This window comes from Echiichthys vipera, assembly GCF_963691815.1.
Source record: "Echiichthys vipera genome assembly, chromosome: 23".
NCBI lineage: Eukaryota > Metazoa > Chordata > Actinopteri > Perciformes > Trachinidae > Echiichthys > Echiichthys vipera.
In genome coordinates this window covers 12,465,022-12,485,290 of record NC_139848.1, presented here as the reverse complement: position 1 = coordinate 12,485,290, position 20,269 = coordinate 12,465,022, and the positions used below count along the sequence as shown (strand labels likewise).

Below are 20,269 nucleotides of genomic sequence, written 5' to 3'. Positions count from 1 at the left end.
GTTGCAGTATCATTTTGAGAAATTGGCATTAAATTATTGGCACCAGTGACAACAACATTTTAACATAAAATAGGGACAGCAAACTGAAATGCCAACGGCAAAATAAGTATTTTTTTTAAATATGTGTTGCTTTAGGGATGTTCAAATATTGCTGTTAAAGTCAGAACCATCACAAACAAATGTGCAAATAGATTCAACTGACAAAGAAACAGATGAAAAACAAATAAGAAGGACATTTATAAACTTTGGGATATTTTATGTAGGGCTAGATTTTCGAGGCAAAATCTTCTATCCCAATAAAGGCTGTTTGATATTTTGAGAACGACACACACACACACACACACACACACACACACACACACACACACACACACACACACACACACACACACACACACACACACACACACACACACACACACACACACACACACACACACACACACACACACACACACACACACACACACACACACACACACACACACACACACACACACACACACACACACACACACACACACACACACACACACACACACACACACACACACACACACACACACACACACACACACACACACACACACACACACACACACACACACACACACACACACACACACACACACACTTTGTGTCTGTCTACACAAAAAGAATCCACAGCTGAAAAAATAGCTATTGGCTTGTGAGAGGCAGCAGTCTCTGCGGGCAGAGATCAATAGAAATACCAATTCCAACTCCAGCCTGAAGGGCATAACACAACCACATGGATCTTATTAAAAATATAAACAAAAACCGCAAGAAAAAAAGCAGTGCAATGAAAAAGAAACGTCAAAAAAAGACAGACGCAACAAAGCTCCCACCTTGTACAAAATAAATTAAACTGGTGTACAGCTCGTGGGCATGGTTTGTTTTCTGTTAAGTTTAAAGAAAAATATAGAAGAATTTCAGAAGTGTGTTTCTGGTGAAAAGAAAACGTGTGCGGTTGTGAAACGGACAGTTGGCTTGTGGATTTGCAGTGAATGTCAGGGGGAACGTCAACGATGCCAGGGAGAAGTAGTTTGAGCCAATATCAGAGTGTGTGTTTGTGTGCGTAGCCTGCATTTTGGGTAATTTCAGATAAGGGAAACATGATGTGCCAGTTTATTTCCCTTACTCCCAGCTCCTCCCTTTCCTCCATCCGGGGAAGGGGGGGTCTGTCATGGAGGGGAGGAGGGTGACTGTGCCCTGCCCAAGGTCAAGCTAGCCTGTGTGGGCAGAGGGTGACGCGATGGAGTGGTAGCTCTGCCGGGCAACGCGCCAGCTCTCCTCCTCTGCTCCCATCCACAGATAAAACTATCAACCTTGGCCTACAGAGGGGCCTCGGCTGCCCTCAACCTGCAAGTCTTTACTGCCTACTGTTCTGTGGGACTGGCTTTGCCTACAGGGGGAAGCACTCTGTTTACATGCAGAGTGGGAAAGGAGCTCAAACTAAGGGTTAAGTATGTAGAGGAACCTTCGTTTTGATGAGAAAACTGAATTTTAACAAGCTGGCAATGACACAGCCGAGGTTAGACACCCAACGGTGCAGACGATTCTCCGTTTGCATGCATTTATGACACATTAACATGCTCTGGGTTATAAAAACCACCAAATGGTACAAGCAACACATCATACACGTTATGTCATACTGTATGCTCACATCGGATCAAACTAAAAAACATTTAACCTACACCCAGCATGAAATGTCAAATAAATACCCTGCGAAGGAAAAAAGAAAAGCAGTCGTCTCCTAGAGCTGGGTTCATCCAATTCAGCCCAGAGTCAACTCTAGCTCTTTGGAAGATAAAAAAAAATTACTTTTCCCAGTAAACCATGATTTTTGGCAAGATGAACATCAGCTCTATCGTAATTAAACTACAGGCGAGACCTAAGACCAGCTCTGAACTATTGGAGGCTGACGACTGATGATACATTTAAAAAAACTGCACCTGTGAACGCTCCTTATATTTATTGCCTTTATGAAATCTAAATATTTATTTTTATCCCGAAAACTGTAGTTTCAACCTGTATTTTAGCATAATATTTGCTGAATAATTTGAAGGAGATGGTGGCTTATCTGCAGCAGATGTGTGCTCTCTCCATTTTCTATTACCGACAACAAAGTATATTTTTAGCTGTCCTTGCCACTGGAAGACATCTTAACAGACGAGTGCAGACAATATAATCAAGTTTGATCGAGCTACTTCAGCATTATAAGTTCACTGTATAAAGGGTCAACTGATTGCATGTGTCGTGCCGATACTTCAAAATGTTTTAATCATATAGAAACTAACTGGGATGGCCCAAGATCTCTTAAGAGTGCATCGAATGACAATTCAAGAGATCCCTCCGCCAAAGCAACCCTAAAATGTAACTCAGGCGAGAAATGAACCCAAATAAATATATAATACATAAATATATACATCAAATAAGCCAATGAGACAGGATGTTAGGGTGATCACCTATTAACAGGGAAATCCCAGAGAGTTGCAAGCAGCCAGACGTGGCTAACACTGAGTAGCTCGGGGCAGAGCACTGAACCATCCATAACGTCTTTTTTAACCACTAGTATTGCTCAAAACAACACCAAACCTCTGCAGTAGCATGATGACAGTACCTACAAAAACGGAGCGCCATTAGCGAACCCTGAGATAATTTAAAAAAAGACTGCTTTACAATGCTACAAGCCTTAGCAGCCGGCTACATCCGCATTGTCAGCCATGCTGGTCACACATACACTACTAGCTGCAACCCGTATGTCTACAGCTGTTTTGCCAAGACCCTTTGGCATTACATGTTAATGCGCTGGGTGGCTCCACTTGGAAGGGGAACACATGATTGTCGTAAATTCAAACAAAACTGGAACACTTGCTCTGATAGATCGCTGCAGATGGGCTTTACAGTTGAAAGCCAGATGCGTTTTATACCAATGCATAAGGCACCTTTGAGTGTTGGTTTACTGCCCCTTGTTGTCCCCGGGGCAGCAGGGTCCCCCTGATTTCCCCTCAGTCCATGTCTTGCACTCTTATTGGCTCTTGGCGCCCCCTACAGCTCCAGATATTTAGCCTACTAGATATCTGGAATATATACATTTGGCAGGTGTGAACAGAGTAATTGGACTCGGGTGCAGACCAAAGCAAGCACACCAAGACCCTTGAAAGGAAGTACCAGTCCAGTCCCAACTGAACTCCAACCTTGATTGGACCAAGTCTTAACTCAACGGCCTCTGTAGCAAGGTGTGCTTTGCATCGTGGGATTCGGCAGAGCACACAAACTGGACGCTTGCAAAGTAGGAGCAGCTAGCCAGAATTAATAAAGCACACTCTCTTTGCAAAATGGACGAGGTATAGTATTTTCAAGACGTTTCTTGGCCGTGTATTCGGCATTGAGCTGGCATAGTTTTGCCTGATATATTGCCCACATAATTACCAGGATTGTGAGCAAATGCCAACGCTGCCGTCGCTCCACGTTATATTGCAAGACAATGTTTCTTTCACGGAATATGCACCAGTCCCAGAATCTTTGAATCTCTGAATCTTTTTCCTGTATTTACTTAGATTTTCCTCTGTGTGAAAAGAAACTGATCCAAGACGTAAAGGGCAAAACGCTCAAAGCTTTGTGACTCCTCAACTGATTCGACCCATTCAAACCATAGGTGTGAAAATGCCTCAATCTCTTGTACCGTTTCAAACGTGACTGCTATAAAGCAATGTGTAAAAAGCACACTGACAGTCTCAACAATGATCTTTTCTGCCTCAAATACACTTTCTTTCTTATTACCCAGAAATGAAGGGAGAGGGCTGTGGGAGCGAGGACAAGAGTTGTAGCGGAGGAACTCTGGTAAAAAGGTGAGGACATAAAGGAACAATTGAGGGAAGTGCAGAGCGGGTGACACCCATAGACACTTAGACAAACAGCCTGACCTTGTACATCTGGATTGGAGAACAAAAATCCATGGAGCAGCTTATCTACTGTCTTTCTCCAAAACCTGGGTAGATACTGCATTCTGACATGAATTATTAATAGTTTTACAATTTAAGGCTATGAAATGAAAAACCCTTTAATGATGCTTGGTCTACAAGAGCTATTGGGCCCAGAGGTTACTCTAGAAATTGGTTTTGGGTCTCCATTCACAGCAAGTGTGATTGATTTTTGCACTTCATTTTCACAAGGGAAACTATCAGCACGATATGACATTTTTTAATCCATTTGTTTTGAAAATCATTGGCTCATTAGCCATAATTCTTACTGTAACAGTTAAGGTAGTCGAATGCTGACAACAATGTCACTAAGAGCAAATAAGGAGTAAAGACTCATTGAATTAAAAATCGCCTTTTCAAGAGGCATAAAAAAATGCAGACTTCAAACAAAAAATATCAAAAAACATTCAAAACATCTACAGCCAGATGTTCAAACCCTCTCACAAACGTAATATGTTTGGAATGTCAGTGACATCTTACAACATATAAATAATCCTGTCTACCTGAGATGATCTGTGCAGGTTTTTAAAAGTGTCCATATTCAGCTCATTGCTTTATTTCACCGTTTCATGTTTCAACTGTATAGGAGTCCTGTTTAGTGCTGATGAAGCCCCAACGTTTCCTGATTTGGCCTGGGTGTGGTGCTGTAACTGCCACAGGAATACACCAACAACGGAGAAGAAGAGACGGGGAGACGCTGTGGAGAATACAAACACCGGAGAGTTTCTCGCCAAATCTGGAGACTTCCCAAACCCTCATCCATCCTAGAGAGATATATGTCGACTGTTTCTGGTGGTCCGGTTTCAAAAGATACCGTTTTCAGGCTCCGATAACGCCGGCTGCTGTGGATGGTCTACAAAAACCATATTAAAGCTGTGCGTTTACAGAAAAACGCCTCTCCGTGTGGACGGGCCCTGAGTGATCTGATCTCAATGCGTCCTGAGTGCATTCACACCTGTACTTAGAGCTTTCCAATCGGGACAGATTCAAGAAACATGTCTGAACGGGACCATCCTGACCATAACGACCACGTAAAATTTTAACTTGCGCACACACAAGAAAATTGTAGCATTTTGTTAGCAGTCTAGAGCCCAGCGTACAGTGACGATAAAAGACAATCGTTTCATCGCGTGGGCGCAGCTACACAGAACAAGCACGCACACCGTAAATGGAGAGCGCAGACTGCATCGTCACTTCCCATTTCCTCGTGAACAAATCCTCCTAAATATATTTATCGGATTCGGTAGCTCAATACACAAAACAACGTGAACAGAGAAGCAAAGGCAGCATGGGATGGAGCTGAAACCCAGGCAGCCCCAACCAGGCTTTGCTCATTAGCAGTCTGATCCATGGGAGCACTCCTGTAGTCAGATTTCATTGGTTTGTCTATCACTCTGCTCGACTGTGGTTGGTTCTTCGACTGAATTCTTTTTTTTTTTTTAGGAGCATTTCAGGTTGGATGCCAATCTCTGTGTTTTATCTCTCGATTGGCTGTGGCGGCCCCTGTCTCTGGTTCTGCTCTGTGGAGCTTGCTGTGCGATCTTGGCTTCCACTGCAGTATTGGATTGTGGGTCAGAGTATGCAGGCAAGGCCAGTGGAGCGAGGCAGATGAGAAAAGAGAGGGAGAGAAAGGGTAGTCATATCAAAAGGCTTCGGAGTAGTTTTCTGCTCCAAGCCTGTTCATTGGATGATGGCAGGCACTGCGGAGTGTTTACCCATGGCCCAGTTATTTGCTAATCTCTCTCCCCCCTCTAAGTCCTCCTCCCCCAATTGGCCTTCGGTGCACCCTCCCGCCGTCACCCCCCCTCCAGGACTACCCTCTTCCCCTCAGCCTCGCTGTTAAAAAACAACAGCGATCTAATCTGGCTCTCTCCTTCCTTTTGCCAAGGCCCGTTGGAAAGATGCAAGACGCGGTAGTCTCGGACTTGATTAAAAGTCACCAAGTTCACTGATGCGTCAGCTGTTTTCTCGCCACAACTGGTTCCGAGTTCACATCCGAGATTAGAGGCGGAAACACAGGAGAGGCAGAGGGAAAAAAAGAAAAGCTGAGGAAGCTTTCTTGACTTAAGGCAGAGACGTGCTCGATGCACCTGTGCGCACACCATTTCCTCTGCAGACGTGCGTGCACTGTCCTCAGGGGTATAACGAGCGGCGCTCTCTTTCTCGGGTGTTGACGGGGAGAACTGGCATTATGCTGCCATGTAGAATGCTGATTTCCGTGCTTCTGACAAACACATTTAAATGCATTTAAGCCATCCTTGTCGCTGTTGTTTTAAAATGCATAGCGGCGCCATGCGTGTCCACGTGCTCTGCGTTTTCATCGTCGCGAAAGCTCAAGCGGCTGCAGGCCGACAGCCATCGGAGGCGTGTATCAGCACTAATCGTACCTGCTGCTGCTGTTTGGGTGCATGCTTGTTGCTGAGGTAGGATGGATGGGTTTCAGCGGGTATTTGCTGACACCCCCAATTTTTCCAAGTCTCCCTGTTGAGTTAAAGATGTGTGTGTGTGTGTGTGTGTGGGGTGGGGGCTGCGTGGGCTTTAATCTGTCCCATCTGTTGCCTCGGGACTGCCCGCCCCCCGCCACAAAACACCACCACTCAGTCTGTGTCTGTCTGGGTCTGGTACAGTTATGCTAATCCTTGGGGTTTATACTACCCTCAAAGCTTAGAGGCCTTCATTATTGACCACGATGCATTTATACGAAAATATTCACCCCCCCCCCCCCCCCCCTGATCTCCCTCCCTCCCTCCCGCCCTCTATACCTTAACTTTCTCGAATATGTGATGCAAAACACAGATGACAGAGTGACTGAGGTGGTGTTTACCATCACACCACGGGGGGCATAATCCCAGATTATTTATGAGCAAGCAAAAGTTTGGTTGCAGGCTACGTCTGAATTGAGTCTGTTTAGAACAACATCTTTTCCTTGTTGAATAAATGAGAAGCCGCTAAAGCTTTGATGTGCTACATATTCGTTGACAAATAGCACAGCCTGTGACTGTCTGTCTGGTATAATGGGGTTTCACACATTCTGGGAGAGCTAACAGGTGCTTAAGACCTATCTGAAACAATTTGTCAAATTATTGATTAGTTGACTGAGAGAAAGAAATTATTTGATGACTATTTTTGCTAATCTTTTAATTCATTTTTCAAGCTAAAAATGTCCAACGTGTGCCAGTTACAGTTTCTGAATTGTGATGATTATCTGCTTTTCGTAATAGTAAACTGAATTTTCTTCTAAGATTCTGGAGCGCCCATCGGCCAAAACAAGCGATTAAATTAAATTCTAATTATTATTGTTTTTTTGTGCCACATCACAGAGTAGATCTAGACCACACTGATTTATTTATGATATACAGAGACCACACAATTCCCCCACAGACGCACATCAACCGCAACAACAACAACGTTAATGATAATAATAGAATGATGGTGACAGTGGATATACTAGAATGATATGAATAGTAGTAATAATAGCAGTTATCATAATGTAAATGAATGATGACATTATATTGGGCTTTACATAATAGTAAGCCAATAATAAAAAAGTAATGATTAGCTGAACCTTAAGAGCTTGACCAATAGATTGGCCAATATTATCTTATTGCTATTAGTTCACGGTGTGTGCTGATTGACAAGTAACAAGACATCGTAGTACAGAAATGACTAGGTTTGAGGTTGGGCTGCAAATAATGATCATTGTAATTGTAGAATAATTTGGCTATTTTTGTTTAAAACTCTATTTATTTCCATGATGCTTTTGAGAGGAATGCTGTGAGTGCACAATTAGTCTGATACCTTTCACCAATACTGCGATTTAGTCACTGCATATTGTTCTGAAACTACTATTTGCTGATGTGGATTGAAACACATTAGGCTTAAGATGTACACAGTACACAAAAGACAACTAAAAGGACAGAGCAATAACCTCAGATATGGCGTCCCAGCTACCTAGATAATAAAAAACAAGACCTTAAACCCTTGCAATTGCGACGTGTTCCCTTCTTTTAACAGCTTCTATCATTAAATAAAATTAAAAAAACCTAAACAAAACAGCACATCCATACTCTGAGCAACATTTTTTTGTGGGCTCTAGACTTATTGTCTGTGCTGGTCAAGGAGAACGCTTCGTGTTAATCATAGGCTGTCACTCTGAGTTACCATCTCAAGGCTGCACCTTTTGTTTTCCAAAACATCCACTAATTTCTCCTCTTTGCCAAACCAGAAGGTCGACTCAACAGTGTTCTATTGTATCTCTCGCTTTGCTCTTACCTCTATTAGATGGACAAAAATCAATGCCTGTGTCTCTTAGTACCTTAGTTTGAGTTCTGAGCAGAGTACAAGCCTAGCTGTATTAGAGACCAAATGGCCTCCCTCCACACACTCACACACCCCTCCGTTCCAGCGTTCATTGGTCTGTTTCTAGCCGGAGTCACTGTCATCTCTTCTCATGAAATAATGAGGTGGACTGAGTGCAAAATATTAAAGAATCCAAGTGGATGCGCAGTGCTTTTATATCCTCCGGCGTCTGCAACTACTCCCCTATTTTCCGCTCTAAGTTGTGTGAATTCTGAAGCCGAAATGTTGGGTCATCATATCATTACGTTACCACTATTTTTGCTTTGCCACCCTGGTTGCCTTGCAGTTTACAACTGGTTTTACCATTTTACGAGCTACTTTTACCTGCTTCTTTCCCTTAAACAGTTCCCGTACAGTTGTCATGACAGAGGAAATTAGCTATAGAGACGGCAGCGTTTTCTTTTTACCAGGCAGTCAACATGTTTATTTCTTCTGTAAAGTTTGAACATGGAGGTCTATGGGGACCGACTCAGTTTTGAAGGCCGCCTCGAGTGGCCATTGAAGTAACTAAGGTTTTTGGCGCTTCCACATTGGTTTCATTTTTCAGCACCGGAGGTTGCTGCTTGGTTTTGGTCCGTTAAGTCAGAGAAAACAAGATATCTCAAGCCACAAACTTGTAGGGTCAATAAAAGACTTAAGTAACCAATTAGTGCCAGCTGTGACATGCTAGCTGTTCAGGAACCGGGTTAAATAACACCCCAAAGTTGGGCGACACTTTGAACCAAAATATCTCTTAATACTCACTGGCTGTAGAGTTGCCCTTTAAATGTGTTAACTGCTGCAGTGTGGTCATGTTAAATAAAAAGTATATTAATGTAACCGATTTGGGATCAGTTCTTAATATAAACATGAATGTTTTAATGATGCACCAGGTTAGAGGGTTCCTTGTACAGCACTGAATGTTCATAGTTAGAAAAGTTTGAGTTTTGTTTAAAAGGCGCATTAGTTCTAAAGTCGTTTTTGTAATTTAACTATCGCTAATCTCATCAATATAGAATGAAATTGAATTCAAACGGGGACCATGTAAACCGAAATTGAATCGAATCGGGAAATCAGTGGCGATACCTGACCCAAAGCCATTATCATTATTCAAGAAGAAGAAGAATTACTTTATTTATCCCGCACGGGGAAATTAAATTTTTTCACTCTTATTATTATACATGTTACACGCACAGGCCCTAAATACACACATGCACAAACAGGACCTATACATGCAATTAAGGAGAGATGTTAGAGCGAGGGGGCTGCCAGTGACCAGCGCCCCGAACAGTTGGGGGTTCGGTGCCTTGCTCAACAGCACCTCGGCAGTGCCCAGGAGATGAACTGACACCTCTCCAGCCACCAGTCCACGCTCCATTCATGGTCCACACAGGGACTTGAACCAGCGACCCTACGTTTCCCAGCCAAGTCACCGTTGGACTGAGCTACTGCCGCCCCAAAACCAACATGTATTGTGATATGTTTCGTAGCTTCTGTATCGTGATATGTACTCAGTCCTACCAGCTTGGTCTTTAGTAAATAGCAAAGGACATGTTCCACTATTTTCTGACGCTTTATAGACCCAACAACCAATTGAGAAAGTCCACCACCCATTTAAGATTGCACTCCTACCATTTTCTGACTTATGATGGAAGGTTTAAAAAACAAAAAGGATGCAAATCAATACAGAGACAATCATCAGACTTCAAATGGCTCCATCTTGATACGCAAAAGGATCAGATTTGTTGTTATTTGCATTCTATAAAACACAAAGGAGATTTCTCGCACTCTCTCTGCTGTTACAGCTCTTCCTTTCCTAGTTTTCAGCTCATCAATAGCTCCAAGGCAATTTTTCTGAGCATGTATTGTACCTGACATTTAAGCAATTCTGATTCATTCTCATCACAGTCTTCTCCAACAAACCTTGGCATTAAAATCTCAGATTAAATGCCAGGGCTGAAAGCAGTCTGTACCATGGCTTACAAATTGGATAGGCTCTGATCAGAGCTAGCTTGTGCGGTAAAACAGAATTGCAGCCATTCAGCGCGAGTCTCTAATCTTGCGCCAGCAACTTCACTTTCTGTTGAGATGCTGATGTGACCACAGAGCTGACAGCTTCAAGAGTCCCCCCCCCCCCCCCGGCCTTGAGAGGTTGGAGGGAAGCGGCCTGGTTGGGGAACAGTGGGCCTGTCAACGCCACAGTATGCGGCCCACGAGACACAGCTTCAGAGTTTGGACAAGCGGAGCAAATGAGCAGTCTTTTTTTTCATGCTGTGGTCTTATACTTGTGCTCTAATCCTCTTTGGACCCCAAACCTCCAGCTTACCTGAGACAATGTGCCTGAATGAGGGTTGTGGCATACATTATGAGCATGCATGTGCTACAAGTTGAACTTTACGTGATAAGAGTTTGGGCTTACGTCTGTCTTACCCGATCTAATGATGCTACTTAAGAACACTAGTGGTCGCACCGCAGGTGTTGTCTGCGGACTTGTGCCTTGTTTGGAACGGTTTCTACTCCAGATTTTGGAGCAGCAGGCATGCATACACCCACCCACACACACACCAATTAGTCACAGGGGACAGGGAGCGGAAGGACGATACAAGCTCAGCTGCGAGCAGGTTAAAAACATGGCAGGTAGGACAAAAATGAATAACAATTTGAAAAAGAAATTAACAGGGGTGATAATAACTTAGATGGGAAAAGGAGATGAAGGGAGGAAGTAATGTTGGAGCTAAAAGAGGGAGCTAGGAAAAAGGTAATGGGTCAGAGAGATGAGTAACTGTCCATCATCACAAGTATCATAAATGGCCACTTTGATAGCCCTGCTTTACATTCATGTACCTCCTGTCTCTCTGCAGTCATTATGCCATCAAAGTCTGCCATAATTAATTTTGAACGGTGTAACAATTTGACTTGATCTGCCATTTACATGGCACGCATGCGTATGAGTATCCATTAATCGTCCTTGTACTGATTATTGAGTGAATATGTCAATCCTCAGCCAGTCAGTCAGTGTAGTCATTACACCGCTCAATGGGGAATTCTAATTTGCATGCCATGTCTAATAAAAGGTGAGCTCATCAAGGTGATAATGTTTTGCGATGACGGGAGATCTTTGTGCTGGCCTGTTGACATGACAACTTGTGTCTTCATGTCCTGCTCTCTCCTCTGAATCGCCCCGGCTTCTTTACCTCACTCATCTACTGACTTCACTTAATTCAAGTTAAAACAGCACATTTTTTATCCACAATCATTGAAGTTTATAATTAGTGGATGCCAGAAATACTGCCTGGACAGTGCACGTTTGCAATTAAAGCCGTCGCTTGTCGGTTTATCGAAGCAGCAATTAAAAAAAATACTCCACCTACCACTTGACTGTTAAATGCAAATGTAAATGCAAATAGGGGCATGGTCTCTCTGCACTACCAGCTTTGAGTAATGAACACAGTCACACTGTATTCAAATTAGGCTCCACACTCACATATTTCCCTCTACGGCAGTTATTATTCTGGGCTTCTGATAATGCCCTGTCTGTGAATGGATGGAGGAGCCTCGACAATAACACACACACACTCATAATACACTATTAAGCAGCGGTTTATACACACATTCACGCCCACGTCCTGGGCTGTAACACCGGATTAGCAGATCGAGCTACAAGACCACCTCTTTTCAAACACACTGCCAAAGCCTAAGCACCATGTTGAACTTCCATCTCCTAAATTACCCATCTTGTAAAATACCTTTCCTGTCTTCCCACACATTCCACCCCCCCTGCCTCCCTCCCTTCCTCCCTCTTGCATGCACTGTTCCTCCATCTCTGAGCAGCCGAGCTACTATCTTATCATGCTCAAGGTCTCACAGAAGCCTGGCTTCAGCCCAAAGTCTTAAACAGGGGCACAACTTGGCAGACAAGGACTGCGGTATGTTTGGCAGTGTTTTTCCAGGCCTTTGCACACAGAATGATTAAAAAGAAGCCCGGGTACACTTTCTGCTCTGTTCAAGAGGAGCTATCTATCAAGGTTTACTTGACTAAAATGAGATGAGCTACACAGATCACTACAGAAATGAGCCAGACAGACAGCAACATGGAAAGGATAGTTAAGGGACAGACCGACACACAGATGGATACCTGCAAGGCACACAGACACAAAAGGAGGATGGGGTGATTTAATAAAAATGATGTCTGATATTGATAGGGGAGACTGTCTGTATTGCATTCACACACAAAAAAAAACCACCAACAATAGAGCTGCCCCACTCAGAAATATATATATTTTGGATAGAGGCTGCACCAAAAACGACTGTGTGCACCAAATACAGACAGCAGTAACCAATATGAAAGCATCAAATATTCATAAAGCAAGCACATTTGTCTCTTGGAAAAAATCAATTCACTATTAAGCCACTTACCAGCCACAGAAGTGAGGAGAATCGCCAGGCAAAAGCCAAATTTAGCGAGTGATTTCATCGTGATTCGACCCACAGCCATGGCAGTGTCCGCCGACTCTGGTCTCGTAGTTGGGGGCTCCTTCCAAGTCCTGGTGTACTTCTTCTTCTGGTACTCTTATTTAGCAGACGCCACTTTGTTTTCGTCCCCTCGGCTCACTAACTTAAACAGCTCACATTTGAGAAATTATGGGGGAATGAGGCGCTGATGTGTTGACGGGATTTGATAACTAACATTCACTGCCGATAAAAAAAAGAAAAAAGTTGCTATCGGTTCCCACACGGACTGGACAGATACACCAAGCAGCTAACTTGTTTGGCGGATCTGCCTCCGACAACTAGCCAGCCAACAACGTCCATATCTGCCAGCTAACATGCTAGCTGCTTAGGACGACTGTCTGGTACTAGAAAACTAAGGCAAAGAAGGTAAATATCGCTAAAATAACGACATACAACTAATTCCTGTTAGCACAAACCATTTTCAGGAGTGTGCTTTCAAAAAATAGTCTACCCTTTCGACACAACGGGCAAAAAAATGGCATATAAACGTTAGCCAATTAGCTCGGTTTAGGTTGCAAACTGACTGCTATCGACGCTAACCGATGCTAGCCTGTAGCTAGCTAGTTAGTTCTCCGCGTCCCGTCTCATTTCTCGATCTCCGTTGTGGGGGGAAAATATTTCACAAGTTGACGGCGAGCTTTTCTGGTTTGCGATAGACGGAGATAATTACTCTCGTTCCGGTAGACGACGGGTTGAGGGATTGTATATCTCTCGGTCTGATCTTCTCCGAGGCAGTCGGCAGCGTTTGGCAATGACGGGGGTTGGAGCTCCGCTGGGCAGACAGACAGACAGGCAGGGCGGCTGGGAACGCCTCGTTTGCAGGCTTGTCTGGACCGCTCGTCTCCGGTATCAGGTTGCTGTGGGTTGGTGTTGGGGGTGGAGGACAGTCCTACACAGTCAGGGGGAGGAGGAGGGGTGTTGCAGCGCCGCTGTGCCGCAGACTGTGAAAATAACACTCTGGAAACATATGCTGCATTCAGGCTCTCGGTGCAATTCTCCCTTTTTAATTTGCATTTGCTGTAAACACTGGAAAGATGAGCGCAGCGTGCATGCATTATAAAACAGCAACCCGGAATGCAACCTGTGCAATTCATGCAGGGGAACGCCGCTTAAATAGGAGTGCTTATTTGTGATATTATAAAGAAAGAATTAATTGTTAATTATTTGTAAAAACGTGGCAAATGCCCAATAATACTTACGCATTATTACTATCATCATTATTATTATTATTATTATTATTATTATTATTAGAAGTAGTAGTAGTAGTAGTAGTAGTAGTAGTAGTAATAGTGGTAGTAGTATTGTTGTTGTTTTTGTTGTTATCATTATACCCCCTTATTTCAATGTTTCACTCGGTGCCCTGCTTAAAGTTCCTATTTCCGATTACTATTAAAGGCATCGATAGTTATTCAACTATTAGTGTTACTTTACTGCCTCTGTGTGGTCAAATAACTTTACAGAGAGTTTAAAGCCCAAAGCACAGACTGTATGGTTCAAACTACAGTTATTCCAGCAGGTGGCAATGTCAGTTCGTGCCTTCGGCAGAACAGTGTACGGATTTCAGTTATATAACCTCAAAAAAGCATTAAGTACGGCTCAAATACTATGCGCATTAGGGCATTTGTCACCATCTATTTCCCTGAGGCCTTTAACATTGCTTAATGTTATCTTGTATGAGAATATTGCAGTGATATGATTACTGAATATAGAAAATATCATAAAGTGCTAGACCAGTTGGACACTAAGCTGAGTGTGTCTCTGAGTCAGTCACACTATAAAGAAATACTGCAGTCAGTGGCACTTTTTCGTCTCTACTATCGCCTGAAATATTATGGATGAGTTACTTTAAACTGCTCGCCCACTGGGCATCATTACGCCGAGGAGGGGTGGGGGGGCGTGCCACTTTGCGCTTGGGACCTTCACTGACGGGACACAGCGAGACAAGCTTTGGATGTTGCTCTCCGAATGCGGTAGACAAGGGAAGTCATCCCGGACTACTGTTTTTTACTGTACGACAGAGCCAAATGTCAAAGTTTAGGAGAACCGTAATGGCAGGATAAAACAGCAACCCAGTGCATTTTACGCACGTTGGATAGCCTGGTGCGCAGGAGGTTTCGCACCGCCGCTTGGAGCAGCCGTCACAGCCTGCTCTTCTCCACTACCTGGCGGGTTGTACTATGGCTTCTTGCGCTCCACCTGAGGCGAGGAAGTTTACCCGGGGGCTCAACAAACCGGGCACCGCCGCTGAGCTGAGGCAAAGCGTCTCCGAGGCTGTCAGGACGTCAGTGTTGATGGTAAGAGAACAAATAAAAACTCTCAGAAGAAGACTAAAGGCGCTTGCTTACTACAGGGGCGCGGAGGGCTCTTAAACGAGGTCGATTCTTTATAATCACTCATGATTTATTTATTGGGTGACATAGTTATGCTGTCACTTGCTGGTGACCCCCCCCCCCCCCCCCCCCACACACACACACACACACATTTTCTGATTAGGCAGTGTGTCTGTTGTTACAACTTTCTCAGAGAGGTTGCCCGGTAACTGAAATATACACCGACAGATCTAAAGGGACCAGAAAGACAACATACACACACACACACACACAAACACACACACACACACACACACACACACACACACACACACACACACACACACCTGCACACTTCTTTAGTTTATCCTGTCATCTGACCCCCCAGCTTGTCTTGCAACCAGATAGGTCAGACAGAAACAGCTGAGTAATGACAAGGAAAAACACTGCCAATGACACAGTCTATCTATGTTATTTACTGTATGACTGGAGTCATCATGTAATGATGAGGGTGATGATGATGATGATGATGATGATGATGGTAAGCTAGCATCTTCCTCTATGTTGAAACTGGTTCTTGTGCCCTCAAAAGTCACTTATTGAATGTAGATTGTTGTATTTTGTCCTCACCCTTAGGGACTTACCCCGACTTGTTGCATAACGGTGATCAATATGCCACTTTTCTGCAACTAATGGCTTTTGCCGTCTCTCTCCATGCTCCCAATGTACCCAGTGATCTTGTAATAAAGTGATTTAAAGGCACAGACAGTTTATTCTCAGTTATAATGACACCCGGGAGCCATGAAACCCACCTCAACTATCAAGTTAAACTGTCAATAAAGTCACCTCTGTATCCCGCTCCTAGTGGCCTATACCAGTAGTTCAAAACAGAGCCACGCCATGTTCATGTTTGTATTTTTATTCAAATTCAATAGTATCACACTTGACTAACTGGTATAATTTGATGTCACGTGATAGGGGGAGCAAAAGGGCTGCAGCCAATGACCACTGACCATGAGATCTGGTCAGTGCTAATGAGTTTGTATCAGGGTTGGGAATGGGTCATCATGTTACACTCACATACTGTGCATCATTGCCTTCATAGTACAGTGAGACTGTTTGCTCAGGGTAAAACATTGAGCAGAAGGGTGCAATTTGTTGTACAAAATGATGTGCTCATACTTTGTACTGTATGTTTTATGCATTTTATATTTCTTTCCAAATTGAAATAGTTCACCGCCACACTTGCCAAGGGAGTGTATAAACAGGAGACAATGTAGATGGAACCAACTGGTAGAAATAGCTATTTTTTGCGAAAATCTCATAATAGCTCATCAGCTTTTCACCCATGATGATTGTGTTCAAGAGGGCCAAGCTGGTAGCATTGCTACTAGGAGACGTTAAAGGAGTACTCTTGAGACATTTGCTCAGCTTATTTGCTTTCTTGCAGAGCATTAGCTCTGTCCAACTTTACAAATATATGTCTACCAACACCTCTAAAGGTAACAGAAATACGTTATATCTTGTTCAATCTGTACAAAAAACGAAAAGAACAACAACAATTTGTGGTTTTACTGTGCAAGGGGAAACCTCTGTGTCCCAGGTTGTTTCAAGTGTCCTATCAAACTCTACAGCTCCTGTTTGTAACATAGGTTTCCTGTTCTGACTTTTAAGGGGCCGTACACACAGAGCTGTAACCGCAACAGTTGTGTGTTGTTTTTTTATCATCCAGACTGATGATGGCTAAGTCTCAGAACGCTACCCTTGTGTTTTCGTCCGGACAGCTAAGAGACATGCAGCAAAGGGCTGCAGGTTGAAGTCGAACCCACGGCCGCCTCTTTACATGGGGCTCTAACCACTGTTCCACCGGCCGCCCCGTTAATAGCACTTCTGTGAAAAAAATGTCCTTCTGCTGTACTTCTATTTTTGACTGTGTACTTATGGTGCAGCTGTTTTTCCTGCCCATTTGACATGGAGACTGACATGCTGGTATGGTAAAAGCAAATATATATAGGACTGGACATCAAAGCATTTCCTCAACAGCTCGGCAAGAAGCCGATCGGCCTTGAATTGCGGTGCTATGCTAAACTGATCTGATCAAAGTGGTTTTGTAAATTTAAGCCGAAAGAATGGAAGAAGTCTTTTGAAGACGACGGACAGGTGTTTTAATACATAGGCTCTTAAATATTACATACTCATCTTTCTAGAATAATGGAGCACGATCCATAATTTAGTTTTAATCTCCACATAAAAATGATGTCGTAGTAGCATGTTAATTCTGTCTTAGTCCACAGTGTGTGGAGGGGCGTAATGGATGTCAGATCAGATCCTTGGGCTGTATTTAATAATGGATGAGATGATGGTAGGTGTCCTGGCTATTTTTAAACCTGCCCTCTTTCTCCTCTATAACTTGGTGTCACACTAAGCACCCAGGGGACCATCAATTATGAACACTTGCATATGTGATAAATCATCTAGATTCCAGACGGAGGCCTGATCAGGCAAGTCCGATGCTCTCGCACACACCATACTGAAGGCGCGGACGGCACTCAACTATATCTTAGTAAACAAAGTGGAGGCCAAGCAGTAGAGCAGTAAAGACAGCCCCTGCAGTTTTAATAATCGCTTCCAACTGCGGGAAGTGCTTGCTTTTTGTTTTTTATACCTCTTTCAGTTCTCTCCGTGCCTTGCTGAATGAGTGTCTCTCCTCCTTTCTTAATGCATACTGTAGAAGCACATAAAAACACTCAAATCTATCTTGTCTTAAATATATTTCTGGTTGTTTGCCTGCTCTTTTTTTTTTCTATGTCTTTTGCTTTTTGCGACTCAGAAGCATTAACCCCATAATGTGCGCCCGGATACCTTAATACCAGCTCCCATGTAGAATCGGTTCAGACCTGCAACTCAAACTGTGGAATTCCACTTAAGAGTGAACTCCAATAGAAGAGGATTTGGTGTGATTACAGCATTAAAAAAACCTGCCGGAGATAATCTCCAGATTTGCAGATGCTTTAGCACTGCTGACCTATATCTGTGTCATGATACGGGACCTTGAAGAAGCGGGGCGTTTGCTCGTCTGCTGGGTTTGTGGTGTCACGCGTTGCTGCCGCTGATAGCTGAGGCTTGGGCCTTTCTGACCATGTGGTTTCCATGTCTTCTTAATTTAGGCTACCACCCTTGCGCTGGCCTAAACACACGCTGTCTTTTTTGCTTTCATGGCCAGTCTGGCATGTTTGTGTTTATGTATATAGACAGTCTTGCGTATGTCATTTGCCTGCCCGTGAGCCTTCATTTCTCCTTTTTTTTGCATCACAGTGATGCTGAATCTTGTTATTGTCTACGTTCAGCATCACTGTGATACAAAATTCCTACTTCATGACTTGATTCTGACATGTTGCCAGTTTCCACCACATCCAGCAAACAAGGCTGTGATCATTCTTTAGGGCCTGCAGGCTCACAAATGAAAAAGTCTGTTCTTGTTTGAGTGTCACACCGTTTTTATTGGACGTAGTTGCTGCGTGTTTTCGTTTCTGCTCCATGGCCCGCAGTGTTGATTCAAGAGCGCGCGTAAGAGAGATTTCAAGTCATTGCAACATCTTCAGTGTTTTGAGGTGGCTTTTGTTTGTTTAATGTAAGAATCTGTCTAAGGTTTAGCAGACAGTTTCACCAACTCTCACTATTCCAGCAGATCTTTGTCAATAATTGTCTCATTACTGTGAAAAGTGTCCGTCAGCAATGCAGAATAGTAAAAAACCTCAGACAAGACCACACCTAAATGCCTGAATGACTCAAATATTTGGGTAATGCTGCCAAATAGAATATAAGAAAGTAATGAAGATAATCTCAACGTATAATATTAAAGATGGGAAATTCATCAGTGCAGTGTATTATCATGACTGATAGTGTATGATCTGAAGAATTGAAGAATGAAAATTTACTATATTACTTTGTCTGACATAAAAAATACCCCCCCCCCCATTATTTAATTTGTTGTTATTAGATAACAACTCAAATCATCATTAAGTCTCAAATCATCAAGAGTGTAGATAAAAAGATAATAAAAACAAATACTTTAGCAGAGTGTATGTGCATGCATTTCTCCTCAAATAATACTAACGCTGCTCACAGCTGAAAAACATTACAATAAATTGTGGGTTGTGGTGTTCCACAAAGATCTAAGAAAGCAAAAAAACAAGAATTAAATCTGAGGAAAAACATTTTGGAGTGTCTTGACTCTGCAAACTCACATCTGACGTGACATGTATTGTATAATTTCCTGTTAGTATTAAACTAAAGTATATTGATTTATCTATACTAACTGCTAAAGCGGTCTGGCATGAGTAGTTAATCGTATATACTGTATTTAATTAGTATGTGGCATGGATTTGAGACTCAGTTCACAAGTCTACAGCCATTCTATGAGGCTGTACTGACCATGCTAACATGCATCTTAGCATGCTACCATTTACCCAACTGCACTAAACGTAGATATAGATATGTAGAAGTAGATATTTGTTCATAAACAGATACATGTCAATATGTGGTTGCATATGTATGCAAAGTATAACTCTGCATGAACAGAAATAGCATTAGTTTATTACAAAGAATAGATGTTTATATATATATTAGTTACTCAAAACGAAGTGCTTGCATATCATAACATAAGATATTTTTTATGCTTTGGCGCTTTTCAGTGTTGGATGTCAGTCAAGTTGGGAAAATTAAAAACACAGGGTCCAAATGGAATCAATAGAGGCTGAGATATACTGACTTTTAGTCCCTAATACCGAGCTCCAAAAACACAGAAAACTACATTTCCCATAATGCAACCGCAAATTTGGTTAGACCACTTCCACATCTTTTAAACTCCACACTTCAGTTTGTTCAGTTTGTTGGGGCGGCAGTAGTTCAGTCCATAGGTGACTTGGCTGGGAACCGTAGGGTCGCTGGTTCAAGTCCCTGTGTGGAGCATGTGTGGAGCATGTATGGAGCGTGGACTGGTGGCTGGCAAGGTGCCAGTTCATCTCCTGGGCACTGCCGAGGTGCTGTTGAACAAGGCACTGAACACCCAACTGCTCGGGGTGCCGGTCACTGGCAGCCCCCTCG

The 20,269-nt window shown here is 43.1% G+C and overlaps 1 protein-coding gene across 1 annotated transcript in view; it reads right to left on the bottom strand.

The window, feature by feature from the left end:
• Positions 1 to 13,643, bottom strand: part of LOC310964863 (bone morphogenetic protein receptor type-2-like) — a 35,607-nt gene extending 21,964 nt beyond the window's left edge. The window contains exon 1 of the mRNA XM_083938158.1: positions 12,759 to 13,643. Coding sequence (XP_083794284.1) covers positions 12,759 to 12,837 — 79 coding nt within the window. The 5' untranslated portion in view covers positions 12,838 to 13,643. The remainder of the gene's footprint in view (positions 1 to 12,758) is intronic.
• Between the last annotated feature and the right edge of the window lie 6,626 nt (positions 13,644 to 20,269).